Genomic DNA, 20,011 nt, shown 5'->3' with positions numbered 1-20,011 from the left:
ACTGCTCCTGCTGCCTCCCCCTGAAGCTTACTGGCTGGTTAAGGAATGTCTGGCCAATGGGCTTCAGAAGAAAGCAGAATGGAAGGTTGGTGTCTCCTAAGCTACTGGTACTGCCTCCTCTGCAGCTTATAGGCTGGCTAAGGAATATCTGACCAACGGGCTAATAGCAGGGAATAAAGAAGAGCAACAGTATAGGTCAGAGAAGCTTCGGGCCTGATTCTATAAACCGTGCCATTAGGTGCCACTAGATGTCCTTATCAGTGATGCCTAACAATGTCTAACTAAATTCCGTGTGCAACCTATATTTTTTTAATTTGCTTAATTGGAATGATAATTGACCGTGCCATTAAAAATCAAAGAAAAAATTTAAAAATATTAAAGTTGCGTGTAAAATTCCTTGTGCTGCCTAGCAACACTTAAGTCAAGGAGCCTAACAACACCTACCTGAAAAGTAGGTATGGTTAAGGGGCAGAAAGTAGGTGTGTTATGACTTAGGCATCGTTGGACACTGGTAAATTAGACCAGGAAAACCCTGGCCTAATATACCAACGTCTACCACTAGGATGCCAAAGTCTGCTTAAGCACCTCTAAGTGTGATTCTGTAAACAGCACCTAGTGGTTAATTGACAACTGCACCAAGGAGTTAGGTGCTGTTAATAGAATCAGGCCCTTCCTGCCTTTGGTCTGCTATAGAGAGGGTGAGAGAGGGGCAGAGAGAGGAAGGGTATGGAAAGAGTAGACACAGACATAGAGCTGGAAGACATGCGTTGTGAGGGAAAGTTAGGCTGAGGGAAGAGAGATGGTAATTTAGCAACTTATTGATGTGGATTTGATTATGATCCCTTTTAATATACTGTATGTTTAATTGGGATGTTGATTTTTGTTTTTCGTATTGGTTAATGATTTTAGGGCCCTTTTAGTAAAGAGTGTTAAACCCTAACATATGCTTAGCCCATGAAAAACAGGCAACCACAAAATGTTTGCACATGCTAAGCATGTGTTAACTAAGAGGCGTGTCTTGGGTGGAGAATTGGTTTGGAAGTGTTAATACTGCATGCTAACATTGAGTTAATACTGGAGCACTAAAGACCTTTAGTTTTTTGCAATTAGCATAGAACATGCAAAAAAAAAAATGAAAAAGGCCTAAATACTGTCACATTGAATCTGAGCTTAGCATGCCTTAATATGGGACTTTCTGGTGCACTAAGCCCAGATTCTAATGCCCTTTAGACAGGGGTCCTGATATTTGAAAAATCATGGGCATGAGAAATAACATTTCCCAGTTGGTCCCATCTTCTCAGGTATTCCAACCTGCTTTGCAGCTGTAAGTGATATTAGGAGCCCCTTAAGCAGAGTTACCAGACATCCAGGAAAACCTGGACATGTCCGGGTGCCTGGCCTTTTTTTTTTTTTTTTTTAAGGGAGGAATCTGAACGGGTTTTGACAAATCTGACTCCCCCACCTACCTCCTTCCCAGTCGCTGCATTGAATCTTTGGGCAGCGGTTTGAGAAGGCAATTCTTTATAATACTTTTTCTAACACTTTTTGGGGCCAATTATTACAGATGCATGCAGAAACAGTACGTGAAAGGAAGAATGGGGAAGAGGGTGAGAAAGAATTAACCAGCTGCCTGAGAATCAAGCAAGAGGTAGATAAGACATTTTCTTTACAGCTGCATGAGAACACGCTGTCTCAGCTTCTACAGAAGACAGACTTTGCTAGAATAGACAGTAGCTAACTGAAGGACATGAGCATATGGTTAAAAGTACGTAAGGTTAGGGTCACCAGAAGGAGTAGTGGGAGAAGTAAACAGAGGCATGGAAAAAGGAAGTACAGTAGATAATAGTTGATAGGTTGTCTAAGGATGGGAGCTACCTCTACTCTGACCAATGGGCACATAGACAGGAGGGCAATCAGGATACAAAATTTTTGATTTATTGCTCTTTGTGAATCCAGCAATTTTTGTCATGCATTGGCGGGGAAAGAAAAGATCTACTGAAGATCTGGGAAGGTTCTGGGAAGCAATTCCTTATAAAAACAATTCTAAAGGAATGCTGGAAGAGACAGGCATAGGTAAAGACAAAGCAAAGCCTGAATGAAAGTTAAAAAGTCCAGCTTTGAGTAAAAATAGGATGATCTCATTAATGATTCCATGAAGATGATGACGAGGATCGATGAGTATTTCTTATTCACTTAAAACACCTGAGAAAAAATGCCATGGAGAAGGGCGTGTTGATGAGAAGAACCAAAAGGTTGATATAAGATCGATGTTTGGTCGACAGGAAGTGCTCAGAAATTCCATGAGTAGTAAGAAGCTCTGATTTATAGCTAACCCCGGTACTTAGGAGGCCTCATAGTGAAAATCGCTGTGGGGCGGTACCCAGGGAATGAATGCTAGCCCCAGTATGGTGTGCCAAACTTCCTTCTGTAAGACTCATGTAGGCTTGTCCTGAAACATGTACCAGTATCAGTAAGCGAATATTCAGTGCCTTGGTGCATAAGGTTGTCTTGATGCACATAGAAAGCTGAAGAAACAGTGTGTCATTGAGTGGTCTGCATCAAATAACTGGATGCTGAGACCTACGGCACCTTGAAGTATGCACCGGTACTAATGGCTGAACAGGCCATTGGTGCAGCAGGTTGTCCCGGAATGGTTGATCTCGATACACATCTTGAAGGAGAGACAACCTGTAAAACTGGGGAGCTTTGTCATTGATAAACGGTCTGCATCGACTGACTCAATGCTGTAGAGACCTGCGATGTTTGCTAAAAAGATGAAGTATGCAGCAGTACTATAGGCTTGACAGCCGGTACCATCGGTGCAACAGATTGTCCCGGAATGGTTGACCTTGATGCACACCATGATAGAGAGACAACCTGCGAAGCCGGGGAGCAACAGCATTGATATGTGGTCTGCATCGACTGACTCAAATCTGTAGAGACCTGAAGTATGCACAGCTGGTAGCATCAACAGCTGGTAGCATCAGTGCAGAAGGTTGTCTCAGTAAGGGTGACCTCGAGGATACATGAGAGACAACCTGCGAAGCTAAGGAGCGGTGGCATCATTGTTTGGTCTACATTGAGTGACTCGATGCTTCGCCCCTCAAACAGCTGGTTTGACGCGGACCTCCTGACCATAAAACGAGAAGTCCGGAAACATGAAAGAATCTGGCGTAAATCAGGGACTGATTTAGACAGACTTACCTGGCGACTGAAAGTCAAAGAATACAAAAAGATCATCGATAAGCTCAGTAAACACTACTCCCAACTAATAAACTCCCCTTCTCTAAACAGCAAAGCACTTTTTAGACTAGTTAACTCTCTATTCGACATAGACTCTCACAAACGCCCCACCTCCGACCTCCCTCCCTCCGCAATCACTCTAGCCAACCACTTCGCGAACAAAATCCACACTCTAAAACTGTCTCTTTCAGCTCACAGCCCCGATCCCCCACTCAACCTACGCACAGCAGACACAGAAGGTTCAATAGCCGACATGTCCTGGACCTCCTTTGTAAATCCTGACTGGAATCTATTCCTCGAACTTTATTCTAAATACGCCAATTCCAACTGCCTATTAGACACTTGTCCTCCCACCATCATGAAATGCGCCCCCCCATCATTCAAAGCAGAACTCTTCAATTGGGTATCTCTATGCCTGTCCACTGGACACTTCCCGTCCGAACTTGGCCACATCCTCATTTCCCCTATCCCTAAACAACCCAAGGAGCCAATCTCTTCCATCACCAACTACAGACCCATCGCCAACATACCACTCTTCCAAAAACTCATGGAAGGTCTTGTCAACAACAACCTTACGAATTACCTCGACAAGTACAATATTCTTCATGACTCCCAGTCCGGTTTCCGCCCAAATCATAGCACCGAAACCGTCCTAGCTGCCCTGACAAATTACCTCCTCCACCTGTTCTCACTGGGTAAAAGCGCCCTGATACTTCAATTCGATTTGAGTAGTGCCTTCGACCTGGTCGACCACGACATTATGCTCAACTGCCTTGACTCCATCGGCATCTCCGGTCAGGTAATAGATTGGTTCACAGGCTTCCTAACCAACCGTACCTACCAGGTCCACAGTAATGGAGCCTTCTCCCACCACTGGCGTAACCCTTGTGGAGTCCCACAAGGCTCTCCCCTATCCCCCTCCCTATTCAATATTTACTTGACCCCTCTGGCACGAAGCCTAGCAAACTCTAACCTAAAATCGTTCATATATGCAGATGACATCACCATCATTGTTCCCATTACCTCACTCACTCTAGAAACGGAAAAACTCATCGCATCTATCCTCACCAAGTTAGAACTGTGGACCTCAAAACTCAAATTAAAATTGAACTCTGAAAAAACCAAAATCTTCCTAGCGAGTCCCAACCACAAATTAACAAACACTTCCCTCAGATTGAATGGGCTAGATTACCCTATTTTACCCACCATAAAAATCCTTGGAGTCATCCTGGACCGCACCCTAACCTTCGATGACCATACCAGTGCCCAGGTGAAAAAATGTTTCTGTACCCTCTGGAAACTGCGCACCATCAAACGTTACTTCGACCACCAAGCCTTCCGTCTACTCGTCCAATCTCTGGTATTAAGCATATTAGACTACTGCAACATTATTTACCTGGGATCCTATAAAAATACCATCAAACGTCTTAGAACAGTCCAAAATGCGGCCGTCCGCCTCATCTATGATCTCAAAAAATACGACCATGTTAGCCCCTACTACACCAAACTCCATTGGCTCCCAGTAGAGGCAAGGATCATCTTTAAGTTCGCCTGCCTCTGTTTCAAAACTCTAACAGGATCTTCCCCAATCTACTTGTCTGAGCACCTTGAAATAGCAGGCCCCTCTCGCACACGAAACGCCCACCTATTCACCTTTCCCTCCCTAAAAGGCTGCCTCTACAAGAGATTCACTGATAGAACCCTAGCATTCCAAGCGGGCAAATGGAACAATTGCCTTACTGCCCTCATCTCCAACTCTCCACCCTACCACCTGTTCAGGAAGTCACTAAAAACCTACCTCTTCGACAAATTCCGCTAACGCTGCCTTCCCCCCTTCCCTGCACCCTCCTGACCTCGACATGCCTCCATTCCCTCTGACTACGCCCCCCTCCCAAGCCACTATGGCCTCTCTTTCTCAAGCTCTGTTTTATCTAATTGCCCTGCCTTTTCATAGCCTCATATTTAACATCACTGTAAATGTACCACCGCTTTAACATGGAACATCGCTGTATACGTACAGTCTCTTCTTTAGTATATGCCTTTTTATTACTGCTATTTATGTAACATCTTTGTAAATGTAATAACACTGTAATATGTATCATCGCTGTAAATGTACAGTCTCTTCTATTGTTAACCGCATTGAACTTCCATGATATTGCGGGATACAAGAATAAAGTTATTATTATTATTATTATTATTAGAGACCTGTGATGCTTGTTGGGAAGCGAATGGCCTCTTAGCTAGCTTCCCCAATTCCGGAATGTCCTGCGATGCCGATGCTTTTGATGTCAAAGGCTGTGAAGACCTGGCACCATTCATGTTCGCGCTGAAGAACTGTTGTTGACAGAAAAAAAGGGCATGGAAGAAAGAAATTATTTTAAAGAAGCAAATTAAAGAGGTGTTAACAGAAGAAAGCCACCAACCTTTGAAAAAGGTCAGCAACAAAAAAAGTAACTACCGCTGCACAAGCCGTCACCACGGATGGAAGAGGTCTTGGACAGAAAAGTTCTCTTACTTTTTTTAAAATAGAAAACCCATCAAAAATAAAACTGAATTACTAAACTCGAAAGAAAAAAAAAACATAGAACAGAAAATAAAAGACACGAAGCAGGAAGGCAACAAAAAAACTGAATGGATTTCAGTGAAAACAAACTTCTTCGCTCTGCGGAACATGAAGAAATGAGGGGCTTGTGCTGGTGTCGGGCGGGAAGGCACTTGCGCAAGCTCGGTGCGGGCAGTCGCAAAGTTTTTCAACTGTCCATACTGGGCTCTGTGGATGACGTCATCCATATGTGAGAATATGTTGCCTGTTTGTCCTAGGTAGGATAACAACCATGTTTCCACCCCCTCTCTTGCCTGCCAGATTTATCAACAAAAATATCTTCCTATTTTCACTATGAGAAATGCTGCTATGATGAATTCCTCCAAACCAGTGAATGCAATCCAGCAGCCTCAGAGGGTTTCTTTTCCTAGAAAATGAAAGGAAGTGAAAGTGCTGTAGTATTTACACAGCACGATGTGAGGTAACTACAAAGTGGAGTTTTACAATAGGTCGTTTCTGCAGAGTCATTCTTTGCTCCATTCTAACCGGTTTGCTTGTTAGTGTGTGAGCTATATTTTTTTACACATGCAGTCCACTTTCACACCTTGTAAAATGAAAATATGACCAGGGAAGGATTGGGATTGCACTTAAGTCATACTTGTATTGCACTGGCTAGCTTCACATACAGTAGGTACAGTATTTCCTTGGCTCTGGACGGCTGACAATTTATGTGATTGGTCAAGTGGGATTCAAATCTTAGCTTTCCTGGATTTAAAGCATTAGGCTGTTCCTTTCCTTCCACCCCCTTAAAGCAGCCCTTAGCAGCACAAGTTCATTCTGTCTGTATGCTCTTTTCTTTCTAGTGTTCTTTGCATTTCTACTTATATACAATTTTATCCAAAGAGGCCTCTCACCAGTGGGGCAAGAAGTAGTTTCAAACATTTTTGGAATTACGTGCAAAGGGAGCAGCGGAAGCTGTGAAACAGTCCTGCCCCAGTCTCTGTACCATGCAATCTAAGGTCTGGCATTGAGTTAATACCGCCCATTTCTTGAAACAACAAGAGTACAGAGGAGGGGCGGGTTATTTAAGGGCAATTGTAAGCCCTGCCATGCCTCAGTTAAAAGTCCAAAAGCAAAGATGGAGGAGAACAGAAAACTGTTTCTGGAAAAAATTGAGAACGTGCTGGAGTCAGCTAAGGAAAAAGCCTCGGGAGATCTGCTTTTTACCTATAAAGGAGTGCTGTACCCCAGCGTTCTGTGCAGCCCCGAGACCTTCCAAAAACTAGAAGGCTTTGAAGCCAGAAAAGATGATGTGATGCTGATAGCTTATCCAAAATGCGGTGAGTGTGCTGAAAAACTGTAGAGAAATTTATAAGGTGATTTTGGCAAGAATAGGTGCATTTAACATATGTAAAAACAAAGCTGATTTACATGGGGAAATTGTCGTATAAGTAGTAATTTTACAAAAGGTGCTACTTGCATGTAGTTTATAGTTTATTAATTAAAAATATATATACAAAAACAACTGACAGTTACAAACATGATGGTGATCAGCGCTTTGATAAACAGTACTCGATTCCCATACATTATCCTACAAAGAACAGGTGTGTTTTTAATAATGTTTTAAAATTACTCAAATTTTCCTGTTGGAATCTCATTCCATTCCTGAAACCCAGCATAGGTACAGATTTGGAGCCAGCATGTTTTCAATACGTTTTATGCAGATCTTGAAATACACTTCTCCCTCTGTATTCGCAGGGGATGCGGGCAGACCATAGGCGCGATTATGGAAAAACCGCAAATAACTTTTTATATGTTATTTGCGTTTTTTGTAACAGCCAGTGTTTTAGCTATTGAAACTGTGAATAACTAGCAGTTGCGTACCTAGCATATGTGACACCTGGGGCCCATCATTTTTTGACACCCCCCCAATTGTATGAAAAACATGATTTTTAGTAACAATCCTAGGTACACATGATTTTTAGTAACAATCCTAGGTACACTAATCTAGCTTGTTTAGTTTTACAATGGGTTTATTGATGTACTGCTCACTGCTTATGTAAGATGCTGCCTTTTCCTAGGTACACAAGAGTGTACCTAGGAAAAGGCAGCATCTTACATAAGCAGTGAGCAGTACATCAATAAACCCATTGTAAAACTAAACAAGCTAGATTAGTACAGATCAATCCTACACAGTCAATCCTACCAGAAAACCATGTCTTTTCGAACACAGAAAAACACCTTCGCCTAGTATGTAATCACAAACTAACCCCTCCCCCTTTTACAAAACTGTAGTGTAGTTTTTAGCCATGGTGGTAACAGCTCAGATGCCAACACTAAAAAACGCTCTACAGTTTTGTAAATGGGGAGATAGAATAAAAATACGTAGACAAAGGTTAAACTGAAGCATCAAGAAGCTGGACTCTGCATACAATGCAACACCACAGAAACAGCGATGCATCTCCCCTAAAGCAAAAATAAATAAATAAATATAATTTTTTTTTTCTACCTTATCTTCTCTGGTTTCTGCTTTCCTCATCTTCTTGTCACTCTCTTCCTTTCATCCACTATCTACCCTCTCTCTGCCCCTTCTATATGGCATCTTCTCTCATTCTATTCCCCTTCCAGAAACTTTATGCCTCCCCCTTCCATCTCTCCCTTCACCTCCATTGGTCTGGCATTCATCTTCTTCCCTTCCCTCCTCCAATGGTCTGGCATCTCTCTCCTCTCCTCCTCTTCTCTCTCCCACATCCCCATAGCCTGGCATTTCACTTTCTCCTCTCCCTTCCCCCCACTTCCATCAGTATCTGCCCCCTTTCTCTCCCAGCAACCCAATTCCATGCAGTATCCTTCCCCCTTATGTCTCTTTCCCCTTTCCCTGCAATTCCATCAGCATCTGCCCCCTTTCTCTCCCTCCAACCTAATTCCATGCAGTATCCTTCCCCCTTATGTCTCTTTCCCCTTTCCCTGCAATTCCATCAGCATCTGCCTTTTCTCTCCCTCCATCATGCTTCCATACCACCCTGATCCCCTTTCTCACCCTTCACCACCCTTCCATACCACCCTGACCCCCTTTCTCTCCCTTCACCACCCTTCCTTACCACCCTGACCTCTTTTCTTTCCCTTCAACACCCTTCCATACCACCCTAACCCCCTTTCTCTCCCTTCACCACCCTGACCCCCTTTTTCTCCCTTCACCACCCTGCTATGCTCCTTTCCATCCAAATCAGCAAGGTCCCACGATGACTACTTCTGCTGCCTCTGCTCCGGAAGAGGTAAGTGACGTCGGAGGGGGGCTGGGCCGGCAGACACAGGGAGTTGCGGCAAAGTCCCGTGATGACTGCAGCTGCGGTCCACCCCCCTCTGGCGTCAGTTATCTCTTCCGGAGCAGAGGCAGCAGTAGTTATCGTGGGACCTTGCTGCACTTCAGCGTGGCTGCCGTACATATTTCAGAGCAGAGTCAGCAGTCGCGCTGAAGTGCCATTTTGAGCAGCGCAGGAGGTTCCAGACCCGGTGCACCCCCTTGAAGCGTGCACCCGGGGCGGACCTCCCTCCCTGCCCCCTTAGTATGCCACTGATAACTAGAGACTCTGCAGCTGAATGTACCTTGCTGGCTGGGCTTTGTGCAGGCTCTGCTTCCTTTCTGCATCGCAACAAGAGGGGGCAGAGCAGGGGCCTGCGTGAAGGACACGTCAGTTTTCAAAACACTCAGCACTTGCATTTCCTGCGCTGTCTTCTTCAGTTCTGTGCTGTTAGAGGTGAGAGAGGCTGGCAGAGGAGATGATGCGCGTATTGCTGTCAGGTGAGCCCTCCAAAAGGCACTGTTTTTTCTTTAATTGCTCTCTGATTAAGAAAAGGAACTAATCATGATGTAATTTGGGGGGGGGCGGAGACAGCATTAAAAAAATCGCAAATCCGCAGATATGGAAACCGTGGATACCTGTTTCTGAAGTACTTAGGTAACTGACCTATACAATCTTAGTCCTCAACAAATGATCTTTAGAACTGTTATTCACTATAAACTTTGTTTATTCCACTCGATCTGTAATACCTTTTAATCATTGTAAACCGCATAGAACTTCACGGTCCTGCGGTATATAAACTTATTATTATTATTATTATTATTATACAGAGGGAGAAGTGTAATATAACATGAGGCAAGGAGTGGCCTAGTGATAGCGCTGCTGCCTCGGCATCCTGAGGTTGTGGGATCAAATCCCAGCACTGCTTCTTGTGACCCTGGGCAAATCACTTAATCCTCCATTGCCTTGGGTACAAATATTTATGGTCCATCCAGTCTGCTCAACAAGGCAGCCAGAGCTGTACCTGCTACTGTGTGCAAGTTACACTCCTCTGTGCCCTGTTTAAAGTGTGAAAGGTTATTTAAGTTTTGTTTTGATTCCAGCCTCTCTCTCTATTTTATCCCACATGTTTCTGAACTGCTTCACAGCTTTTGTCCTCATGACCTCCCCTCCCAGACATCCACCACCCTTTATGTGAAAAAGTTTTTCCTGATTTTGCTCCTATCTGCCTGCAACCTCAATTCATGACCTCTAGTTCTACTCCTTTCCTGGCTCTTAAAAAGATTTATTTGTATATTAATATCTCTCAAGTATAAAATCTATATTATAGCTCCCTGTTCCTCCTTTCCTCTAGGGCACTGGTTCTCAACCAGTCTGTCGGGACACACAGGTGTGTCCCAAGATGTGGGAGGTGTGTCACCAGGGCTGTGCAATTGGTACATAAAACTTCGAGTCTGACTCCTTTATTTATGGTATCTCCACTTCAACTGTCATGCCTTTATATATTTATATAGGTGTTGTACTACATGCAAGGTGTGGCTTCTTGGCATTTTGATTTAATTTATGTTTTATCAAATTTTATGGATTTGGCATTTGTGTTCTGTGTGTGTGACTGAGGTATTCTGTTTGTATAATTTTTCTATGCAGCATTTTGTAGTAATTTGTCTTGTTCAGTTGTCTCGATAGAGGAAGAGATATTTGGGAGGGGGAGGGGAGACAGGGGTTTTGTTGATCCTTGTTCTGTATTTGTGATTTATAAAATGACAATTACACAGAATATTGTTTCTTTTTATATTTTAATAAAATGATTTCAATATAAAATCATAACTATTCGAGGCTTCAGCGGATGGGATCAGAGAGTTTGTGGGGATGGGGGACAAACTTTGTCCAGATGTCATTCTCTAGGTGCTACTTTCACTAATGTACCGTATTTTCACGCAAATAACGCGCACCCATATAAAACGCGCACACGGGTATAGCGCGCAGAAATCACGATGATATGTACAAAAACTTTGGTATACCGCGCTCACGGGTATACCGCGCATGCTGCCCGACGCTCCTTTCGCCCGCCCTGACTTTCCGTGCGCTGTCCCGACTCTCCGTTCACCCCCCCTGACTTCCGTGCACTGTCCCCCCTTGAAGGTCTGTCCCCATCCTGAAAGCCTGATGCCCCCCCCGACGTCCGATACATCCCTCCCCCCGAAGGACCGCCGACTCCCCAACAATATCGGGCCAGGAGGGAGCCCAAATCCTCCTGGCCACGGCGACCCCCTAACCCCACCCCGCACTACATTACGGGCAGGAGGGATCCCAGGCCCTCCTGCCCTCGACGCAAACCCCCCTCCCCCCAACGACCGCCCCCCCCAAGAACCTCCGACCGCCCCCCCAGCCGACCCGCGACCCCCCTGGCGACCCCCACGACCCCCCCACCCCCCTTCCCCGTACCTTTGGTAGTTGGCCGGACAGACGGGAGCCAAACCCGCCTGTCCGGCAGGCAGCCAACGAAGGAATGAGGCCGGATTGGCCCATCCATCCTAAAGCTCCGCCTACTGGTGGGGCCTAAGGCGCGTGGGCCAATCAGAATAGGCCCTGGAGCCTTAGGTCCCACCTGGGGGCGCGGCCTGAGGCACATGGGCCCAACCCGACCATGTGCCTCAGGCCGCGCCCCCAGGTGGGACCTAAGGCTCCAGGGCCTATTCTGATTGGCCCACGCGCCTTAGGCCCCACCAGTAGGCGGAGCTTTAGGATGGATGGGCCAATCCGGCCTCATTCCTTCGTTGGCTGCCTGCCGGACAGGCGGGTTTGGCTCCCGTCTGTCCGGCCAACTACCAAAGGTACGGGGAAGGGGGGTGGGAGGGTCGTGGGGGTCGCCAGGGGGATCGCGGGTCGGCTGGGGGGCGGTCGGAGGTTCTTGGGGGGGGCGGTCGTTGGGGGGGAGGGGGGTTTGCGTCGAGGGCAGGAGGGCCTGGGATCCCTCCTGCCCGTAATGTAGTGCGGGGTGGGGTTAGGGGGTCGCCGTGGCCAGGAGGGTTTGGGCTCCCTTCTGGCCCGATATTGTCGGGAAGTCGGCGGTCCTTCGGGGTGGGGGTGCGAGTGGTCCTGCCGGGGGGGGGGGATGTATCGGACGTCGGGGAGTCGGCCGGGCAAGAGGGCTTGGGCTCCCTCTTGCTCCGATCGTGGGTGCGGGTGGGAGCGCGTGCGAGCGGTCGTTCGGGGTGGGGGTGCGAGCGGTCCTGCTGGGGGGGGTGAATCGGGCGTCGGGCGGGGTGGGAACTATGTTTTAAAACTTTTGTATACCGCGCTCACGCATATAACGCGCGAGGGGTATGCGCGGTAGGTAAAAACGCGTATAACGCGCGCGTTATATGCGTGAAAATACGGTAAATATCATAAAATATTACATTTTGTAATCATCAAAGAACTTGATACATTTTACTTGGTGTCAGATCAAAAGCGCGCCGGGACAAAGTCGCGCGCAGACAACTGAGCGCAATGTGGAGGCGCGCACCGAAGAAAATGACTGAATCTCGGCGAGAGGGAGAATTAGAAGGGCTTGAGCATGCACAGATGCATGCTCAAAGCCGGCAGAGACTGGGAAGAAGAAGATCTTCAAGCGGCACCGGCACCTGTGGGCTGCGTGTCGGTGCCAAAGGGGGGGTAGAGTTAAAGTTGGTCAGGCGGGGGGTTCCTGTTCTCGTGGGGGGGTGCCGATTTGAGTGGGGGGGGGGCCTTTGCGAGCGGGGGGAGCGGTTCTCGAGCCGGTGCCAGACGAGGGGGTGAGTTAAAGTTGGTCAGGTGGGGGGTGCCTGTTCTCACGGGGGGTGCCGGTAATGCAGGGGGGGGGACTTTGCGAGTGGGGGTGGGAGCAGCGTCCTGGCCTCGGGGGGTGGGGTGGGGGGATGGGAACGTATCAAAGCGAGTTTCCATTATTTCCTATGGGGAAACTCGCTTTGATAAACGAGCATTTTGGATTACGAGCATGCTCCTGGAACGGATTATGCTCATAATCCAAGCTACCACTGTATTTTATTGATGATGATGATTGAAAGCATACAATACAGAAAGTGGTCAATTGAACAATAGAAAATCAAACAAGAAACACAGTAATTACATACCAAGGAAGAAATTATCATCCATCAGTTTTACAAAATAATAAATGCTATTGGTTTGCAGGCAGCCCGTATCCCAGTTGTATAACAATACTACGATCACATCTGTACCAGGGCCCTGGACTCTTATGAGCCCTGGAGATCAATATCCCAAGAACCCCCCTCCCCTTTCCCCACTGAACACCCCAAGGCAGAAAACAAACTGAACAAGAAAGAGAAATAAAAAAATTAGGAGTAGGCGGGGGGGGGGGGGGGAGAACCAGATGATCAGCAAAGGCGACCTTCCCATCCCAGGATCCCCACGGCCAACACAACCATTAAGATTTCAAAGTTTCAGAATATTGCGAATCCGGCTATGAGCTCTAGGAAGCAGAGTCCCCATATGGGATTTGTTTGTCAAAAAGAACCTCAGAACAGCACCACTTTTGATTAACCACAATTAATGGCATATTCCTAAAGGGGAGTTGATGATTCTATTGGTATTTTAACAGCTAAAAGTAAGAATAGTTGAAAGAAATAAAAAGAAACAACTAACTTATCATCCATAGGAGCCAACTTTTCAAACTGATTGGAGGTGCTAAACTCGGGATCCAGACAATTGGTAGGATGAAATTGGTAGGAAGACAATTCGTAGGATACAACAGTTGGTAGTAAAATCCTACCAAATGCCTTCCTACGAATTGTCTTCCTATTAAAGATACCTCTTCATGCACCATCTCCCTTTTTTTTTTTTTTTACCTCTCCACATAGGCCTACTGCGTTGGAATACGAGGCCCTTCCATCGGGGACCTCTCCCGAGATATGTACCTCTTCGTGTCCCCCTCCCATGCGTTTTTGTACCTCTCAGCGTAGGCCTGTACCTCTCCATGTAGGTATATGCTCCGTCATTTTGTTCTTTATAATAGTCTTTAGCATTTTGCCCTGCAGTGATGTCAGACCAAAGGATCACCTCTGAAACCTTTTTTAAAAATTGGCATTATGATGGCTACTCTCTACATTATGATGACTACTCTCCAGTCTTCCAGTACCTTGCTGGATTTTAAAGATAATTTACCAATCACTAACAATAGCTCTACAAGTTTATTTTTCAATTCTCTCAGTGCTCTGGGATGTATACCATCAGGCCCAGGTGATTTGCTACTGTTTAATTTGTCAAATTGCCCCATTACATCTTCCAGTGTTACAGAGATTTATTTCAGCTTCTCTGGCTATCAGCATTGAATGCATTATACAATACAAAGGAAAAAACACAACCCCACGTGTGAACTATAGGAACAGAAAAGGAAGTGGGTAGGGACAAGAGTCAAACCACTTTTTTCAAGTCGCATGCGACTGTTCTGAAACTTCTCCTTTGACGCAACTTCTTGTTTCCGGTTGCGTCAGAGGAGAAGTTTCAGGCAGCCGCGCGCGACTTGTGAAAATGCTCGTGCCGCTTGGAGATAGAACAATGAAAATTGCCAGCAAAGGTAAGGGGAAGGAAGGAAGGGAGGGAGATGCATGGACTGCAACAATCAGGAGGGAGGGGGCTGCTGGACCATGAGATCAGGAGGAATGATGCGAGGCAACACACACAAAATACTTAACTGTAGGGACAAGGCCATTCACCTGTCCAGGGGGTGGTAAATGGCCTTGTCCTTATACCCGTGGCAACCAGTTTTTTCTCCTCCCTGTTTCAGCGGGTTGCTCGCGACTAGCCGCAGGTAACAATCACCGTGTCATTCTCTAATCTGTGCCATTAAAAAAAAAAGAAAAAAGCCCCAGCCCCAGCCCCAGCCCCAGCTGAGTGGCAGGAGACTGCTTTGGGGCTTCCTCTGCTGCACAGCTGTTCGGGTTTCCCCAAACTGGCTCTGTGCATGTATTGAAGTCACTCTCTAAGTGACTGGTTGGACGGGATTAGGGTGAACCTTCATGCAAATCATTTGCATGGAAACTCATTGGAACATCAATCTCTGTCCCAGAGTTGGCCAAAAAATTGGCTAACAGCGACTCATATTGTCTTAACGACTGTATTTTATGAATCTAGCCCTTAGTTTTGTAAAATGTCAGGTTTACTTGTGCCACTGGCAGCTCTTGCATTTTCAAACCTCTCTGCTTTGAACGCTTTCCTTTTGTAAAATAACTGTTTCTGCCAGACAGGCTACTGGATGTGCTCAATTCTTATTTTCCCTAGCCTTTAAAATATTGGACAGAAGGAAAAGGATTCACGTTCAGTGAGCCTTTTGCAAAATACTCTGCAAATGGTGCACATGCAGACTTGGATGGCCCTTTTTCAACCTAGATGACCTATGCAAAATCCAGCTTTAAGGCTCCTTAGTTGAAGTGTTCAATGTATGTGGAATATTGTACTCTTAGGCCCTAACTTTATAGTCATATATGTTGCCTAAAAAATTGGTGCCAACTAATGTAGCACTAAGTGAGATTCTATTTATGCCAGGATTGTCTTGGCCTAGATGCCTTAGTTAGGCACACAACAGCGCCTAAGTCAAAACCAGGTGCCAAACTCAAACACACCCATGATCGCCCCTAAGCACACCTACTTTTAACTACGTACTTTGGACTATGTGCCTACTTTTTATAGCATTGTGTTTTTCAAATTAGGTGTCTAACTTTCAATTAAGTCCAATTAATGGCAATTATGAAGTGGTAAATGCCAATTATCAGCATCAATTAAGCCTATCAATCAGTTTACTGTAGGTGTCTTCATAGGTTAGGCATGTCTAAACTAAACTAAGGGCTCCTTTTACTAAGGTGCGCTAGGGCTATATTGCCGCGCGCACTGGACCTTAACAACAGCATTGAGCTGGCGTTAGTTCTAGAAGTGTAGCGCATGGTAATTTCCTGCGTGCGCTAAAAACGCTAGCGCACCTTAGTAAAAGGAGCCCTAAAACTTAGTTTTATAGACTGAGTCATCAACCAAGAGGAGCTCGACTCGGTCAACAATAACGAAATACATAATACATAAACTTGACTAGGAAAAGTAGACTGAAATAGTTAATTTCCAAAATGTTTAGCAAACAAAAATGTTTTCAGAACTTTCCGGAATAAAGCAAAACAACCTAAACTTCTTAATGTAAGCGGTAAAGCATTCCAGAATTTGGTTAATTTAAAAGCAAAAGAATAACTAAATCTCTTAAAGGTTCTGTTTTTACCACTGAGAGAGGGAAATGTAAGTTTTCATTTTTGAGAACTTCTGGCAAGATGAGATCTATGAACATTCCAGTCTAAAGGAATCAAAGTGGCAAAAATTCCAAATAGGATCTTAAATGCAATACAAATACACTTAAATTGAATTCTGGAAGCCAATGTAATTCCTTGAGCAGAGGGTTTTCGTGATCAAATTTGCTCTTACCGAAAATAAGTTTAGCTACAGTGTTCTGTATTAAATGAAGTCTCTGCAGATTGACCTTTGAAAGACCCAAATACACTGAATTGCAGCAATCCAGCCTTGACAAAATGATTGACTGAACCAATACAAAGAAGTGTTGTTGGTGAAAAAGTGCTCTCACTCTTCTCAGAGCAAGGAGGCTGAAAAAACACTTTTTAATAAGCGAGTTTAGTTGGTACTTAAATGTAAGTGAAGAATCAATAACAATACCCAGTATTAATGAGGAAAACTCAATTTTCAAAGATTCTCATGAGTCTAAGATCACAGCAGAAGGGAGAGAATCTATGGGCCAAGCCATAAAAGCTTAGTCTTGGCAGCATTTAATTTCATCTGGACCATTGTCGCCCAGGATTGAAGTTTGGTAACACAATGGTTAATATTGGGTATCAAATTATCGAGATGTGGATCAACCTCAAGTAATATGAAGATATCATCAGCATTTGTTAGTAAAGTTTCTCGGTTATTCAAATCATAATGTTTCAATGAACTCATGTAGATGTTAAATAAGATTGGAGACAATGGAGAGCCCTGGGGGACACCACAGAGAGCTCTCCACGATTTTGAATTGGAATCTTTCATATTGACTGAATAAAAGCGAGAAGATAGAAATTTGTCAAACCAGTCGATGTAGGCACCTAACTTTAAGCGGACTTTATAGAATTGGGGGGGGGTTAGTATATAGCACCTGCCGTGAAACAGCAATGAGCTTCTCAAGAGGGCTAAACGTTTCAATGGTAAGTTCATTATGTAATTGAATTGATATGATAGCTGATATATAAAGCAATTGTTGCAATTACTGTTGGCACTTTTTACCTGTGGTCTTTGCATCACTTTTCAAAGTGAAAGGACATGCCTGCTTTCCCTTTGAAAACTGGCAAGTGAAAGTGTCCACAGAGACATGCACTTGCTCTTTTATCTGACATTTTTAGGATTTTAATGATAAAGATTTTATATCAAATTGAAATTTTAACACTTTTATTGTTATAGGAACTAACTGGGTTATTCAAATTCTACATGAAATGGTATTTATGGTTACAAATAATGTACCAGAACCAGATTTTTCAATGCTGGAATTTGGAGCTCCAGAAAAAATTGAGGTTGGTATAGCACACCTAGAAATCCTTGCTACAGCTTTAGTTTGGGATATTGTATGTGAAAATGGCAGAAGCAGATCTGAGATGTTCATAAGAATAGCCATAGTGGATCAGACCAATGGTCCATCTAGCCCAGTACAGTAAACTTTCAGTTATCTGGCATCCATGGGGATTGGTGGATGCTAGATAACTGTAGTTTCTGGTAACTTGAGAGTTACTGTAAAAATAGATTGGTCTTCCTTCCCACCTCACTCTATCATCCCCCCACCCCTACTTGTAGGTACAGCATCTGTTCTTCCCTTCTTTGTCACTTTTTCTCCCCTCTTCTCTCCTACTTTTTCTCTCTCATCTCCTCCCACTTATGAGTCCATCATCCATCAATCTCCCCTCCATTGCACCCTGCTGGACCCTCCCCCCACAGGTCCACATACTTGGTCCACATCCCCCCTCCCAGTCTGCCCTCCCTCCCTCAGCGTGGGTCTAGCCTTCTGGACCCTCTCACTTACCGAAGTGATGTGTCGGAGGAGAGACCCTGCTGAGGCCAGTTTTCAGCACTCCCTTTGCTGATTAGCTGCCGCTGCTACTTCAGTGAGTGAGGGAAGGGAGGGAGGGACAGGGAGTTCGTAGCTCAGGACTGCTGTCTTACTTCAGGGCTGGAGGGAGGAGGGTTCGTGGCTCAGGTCCACTGCTGTGCTTCAGAGCTGGAAAGAGTGCTGGAGGGAGGGGATTTGCAGATCAGGACCACTGCTGCTGCTTGCTTCAGGGCTGGAGGGAGTGGGGGGGGGTGGGAGTTTCATGGATCAGGACTGCTGCTGCTTCTGGGACTTTTTTTTTTTTTTTTTTTTTGCTGGTGATATTTTTTTGCCAGTTGGGTACCAGTTGCTTGAATACCGGTTAAATCGGGTTCTACTGTATCTTGTTTCCAAAGATCACAAGTACAGGTACAAGGTCCTTTATCCGAAATCCTTGGGACCAGGCCTATTTCAGGTTTGTGGAATTTTTGATAATGTTAAGTCTGAAAAAGACAGACCATAAAACTGCAACCAAACTTTTTATTTCAAATTAAGGCAAACATTAAACACTTCTAGCGCTTCAAACACAAACTTGTTCACCAAAGAGCCTTCTATCTGTCCTATGCCTGCACTAGCTGACATGTCCGTGGACCCAGCTTGCTGTGTGCCACCATTTATAGCCCATGGGTCCCTTCCCCTGAGAGTTTGCCGGCTGGTGCCCTTGTCACTGGTTTCAAGCTCAGGCTGTATGTGTTGAGTAAAACTCACCCTGGTTTCAAGGCGCAGGCTGCCTTTCCTTCCCCTGACACCGTGGACCAGGTTCCTTGGAGCGGAGGTCATAGTCAGTGTCTGGCCAGCTGGCAGTCTGAAGATCTCAAGTCTGGAGCCTTTTGGAGCTGTTTCTGAGGCAGAAAGAGCCTTCCCCTTCATCCTGACATTGAAAGTGCTGATGGGAAGGCACTGCTGAACTGCGAGTACACTGCTGTCATTTCTTATGGGAACTTCGGGGGTAGCTTATTAAAGGTGTTTTAAAGTGTTTTTCAGTTTCTGAGTGTAGGTTCCCCACCTCTCCAGACCCCAAATCGCTATTTTTTATTTTCATTTTTTGTTTATTTTTGCTGTTTTTGGCACAAATTCATGACTGCAGCCATCTTGGATTTTAAAAACAATCTTTTTTTCTAACTTTGTTTTCTGCCTCAAAAAAACCCCTCAATTTGACTGAAAATAATTTAGGATGGACTCTCCAGTACCTAATCTGTTGAGTTTGACCATTGTTTGTGCCAGATGGATGCTGGATCAGCAACTTGTCCCAAATTGTCTGGTATTGTATACTTCCTAACACAGTCAAACAAGTCATGCTCCTTTATTGTATCCTTCAACAGTTTCACAAATCACAAAATTCTGGTTAGTGACACTTGTGCAGGCCATTTTCTTTGTACTGTATACCTTCCATTGACTCACAGGCCACATAAAATTCAATGGCAGACCACAGGTTGCCCAACCCTTGTCTAGGTTCTGGCAGTAGGTGGGAGCTCTTGTGAAGAAAGTTTGTTCCAAGCTTTGGTTTTGAGAGACAGGAAGCAGGTTTCTGATGTTATTACCTTTGCCTCACCATTGTACCAGAGAATTAAGGAAAAACTTTCTTCCCTCCTTTTGCAGAAGCAGGACTCTTCAGTTTGAGCTTTCAGTTCAGTGAAGTTAGAAAAGGCTGTGTTGGTCAATTGTAATGTAATCAGCCGTTCCTAACATATATCTCATTTGTGTGAAGGGTTACCAAATATACAGAAAAATTCAGACATATCCTCTTTTTAAAGGACTGTCCAG

The 20,011-nt window shown here is 45.0% G+C and overlaps 1 protein-coding gene across 1 annotated transcript in view; it reads left to right on the top strand.

Annotated features, from left to right (window-relative positions):
* The first annotated feature begins 6,887 nt into the window (after positions 1 to 6,887).
* Positions 6,888 to 20,011, top strand: part of LOC117356987 (sulfotransferase 6B1-like) — a 40,036-nt gene continuing 26,912 nt past the window's right edge. The window contains exons 1-2 of the mRNA XM_033937033.1: positions 6,888 to 7,125; positions 17,569 to 17,678. Coding sequence (XP_033792924.1) covers positions 6,924 to 7,125; positions 17,569 to 17,678 — 312 coding nt within the window. The 5' untranslated portion in view covers positions 6,888 to 6,923. The remainder of the gene's footprint in view (positions 7,126 to 17,568; positions 17,679 to 20,011) is intronic.

This window comes from Geotrypetes seraphini, chromosome 3 (assembly GCF_902459505.1).
Source record: "Geotrypetes seraphini chromosome 3, aGeoSer1.1, whole genome shotgun sequence".
Lineage (NCBI taxonomy): Eukaryota > Metazoa > Chordata > Amphibia > Gymnophiona > Dermophiidae > Geotrypetes > Geotrypetes seraphini.
This window is presented reverse-complemented; position numbering and strand designations above follow the sequence as displayed.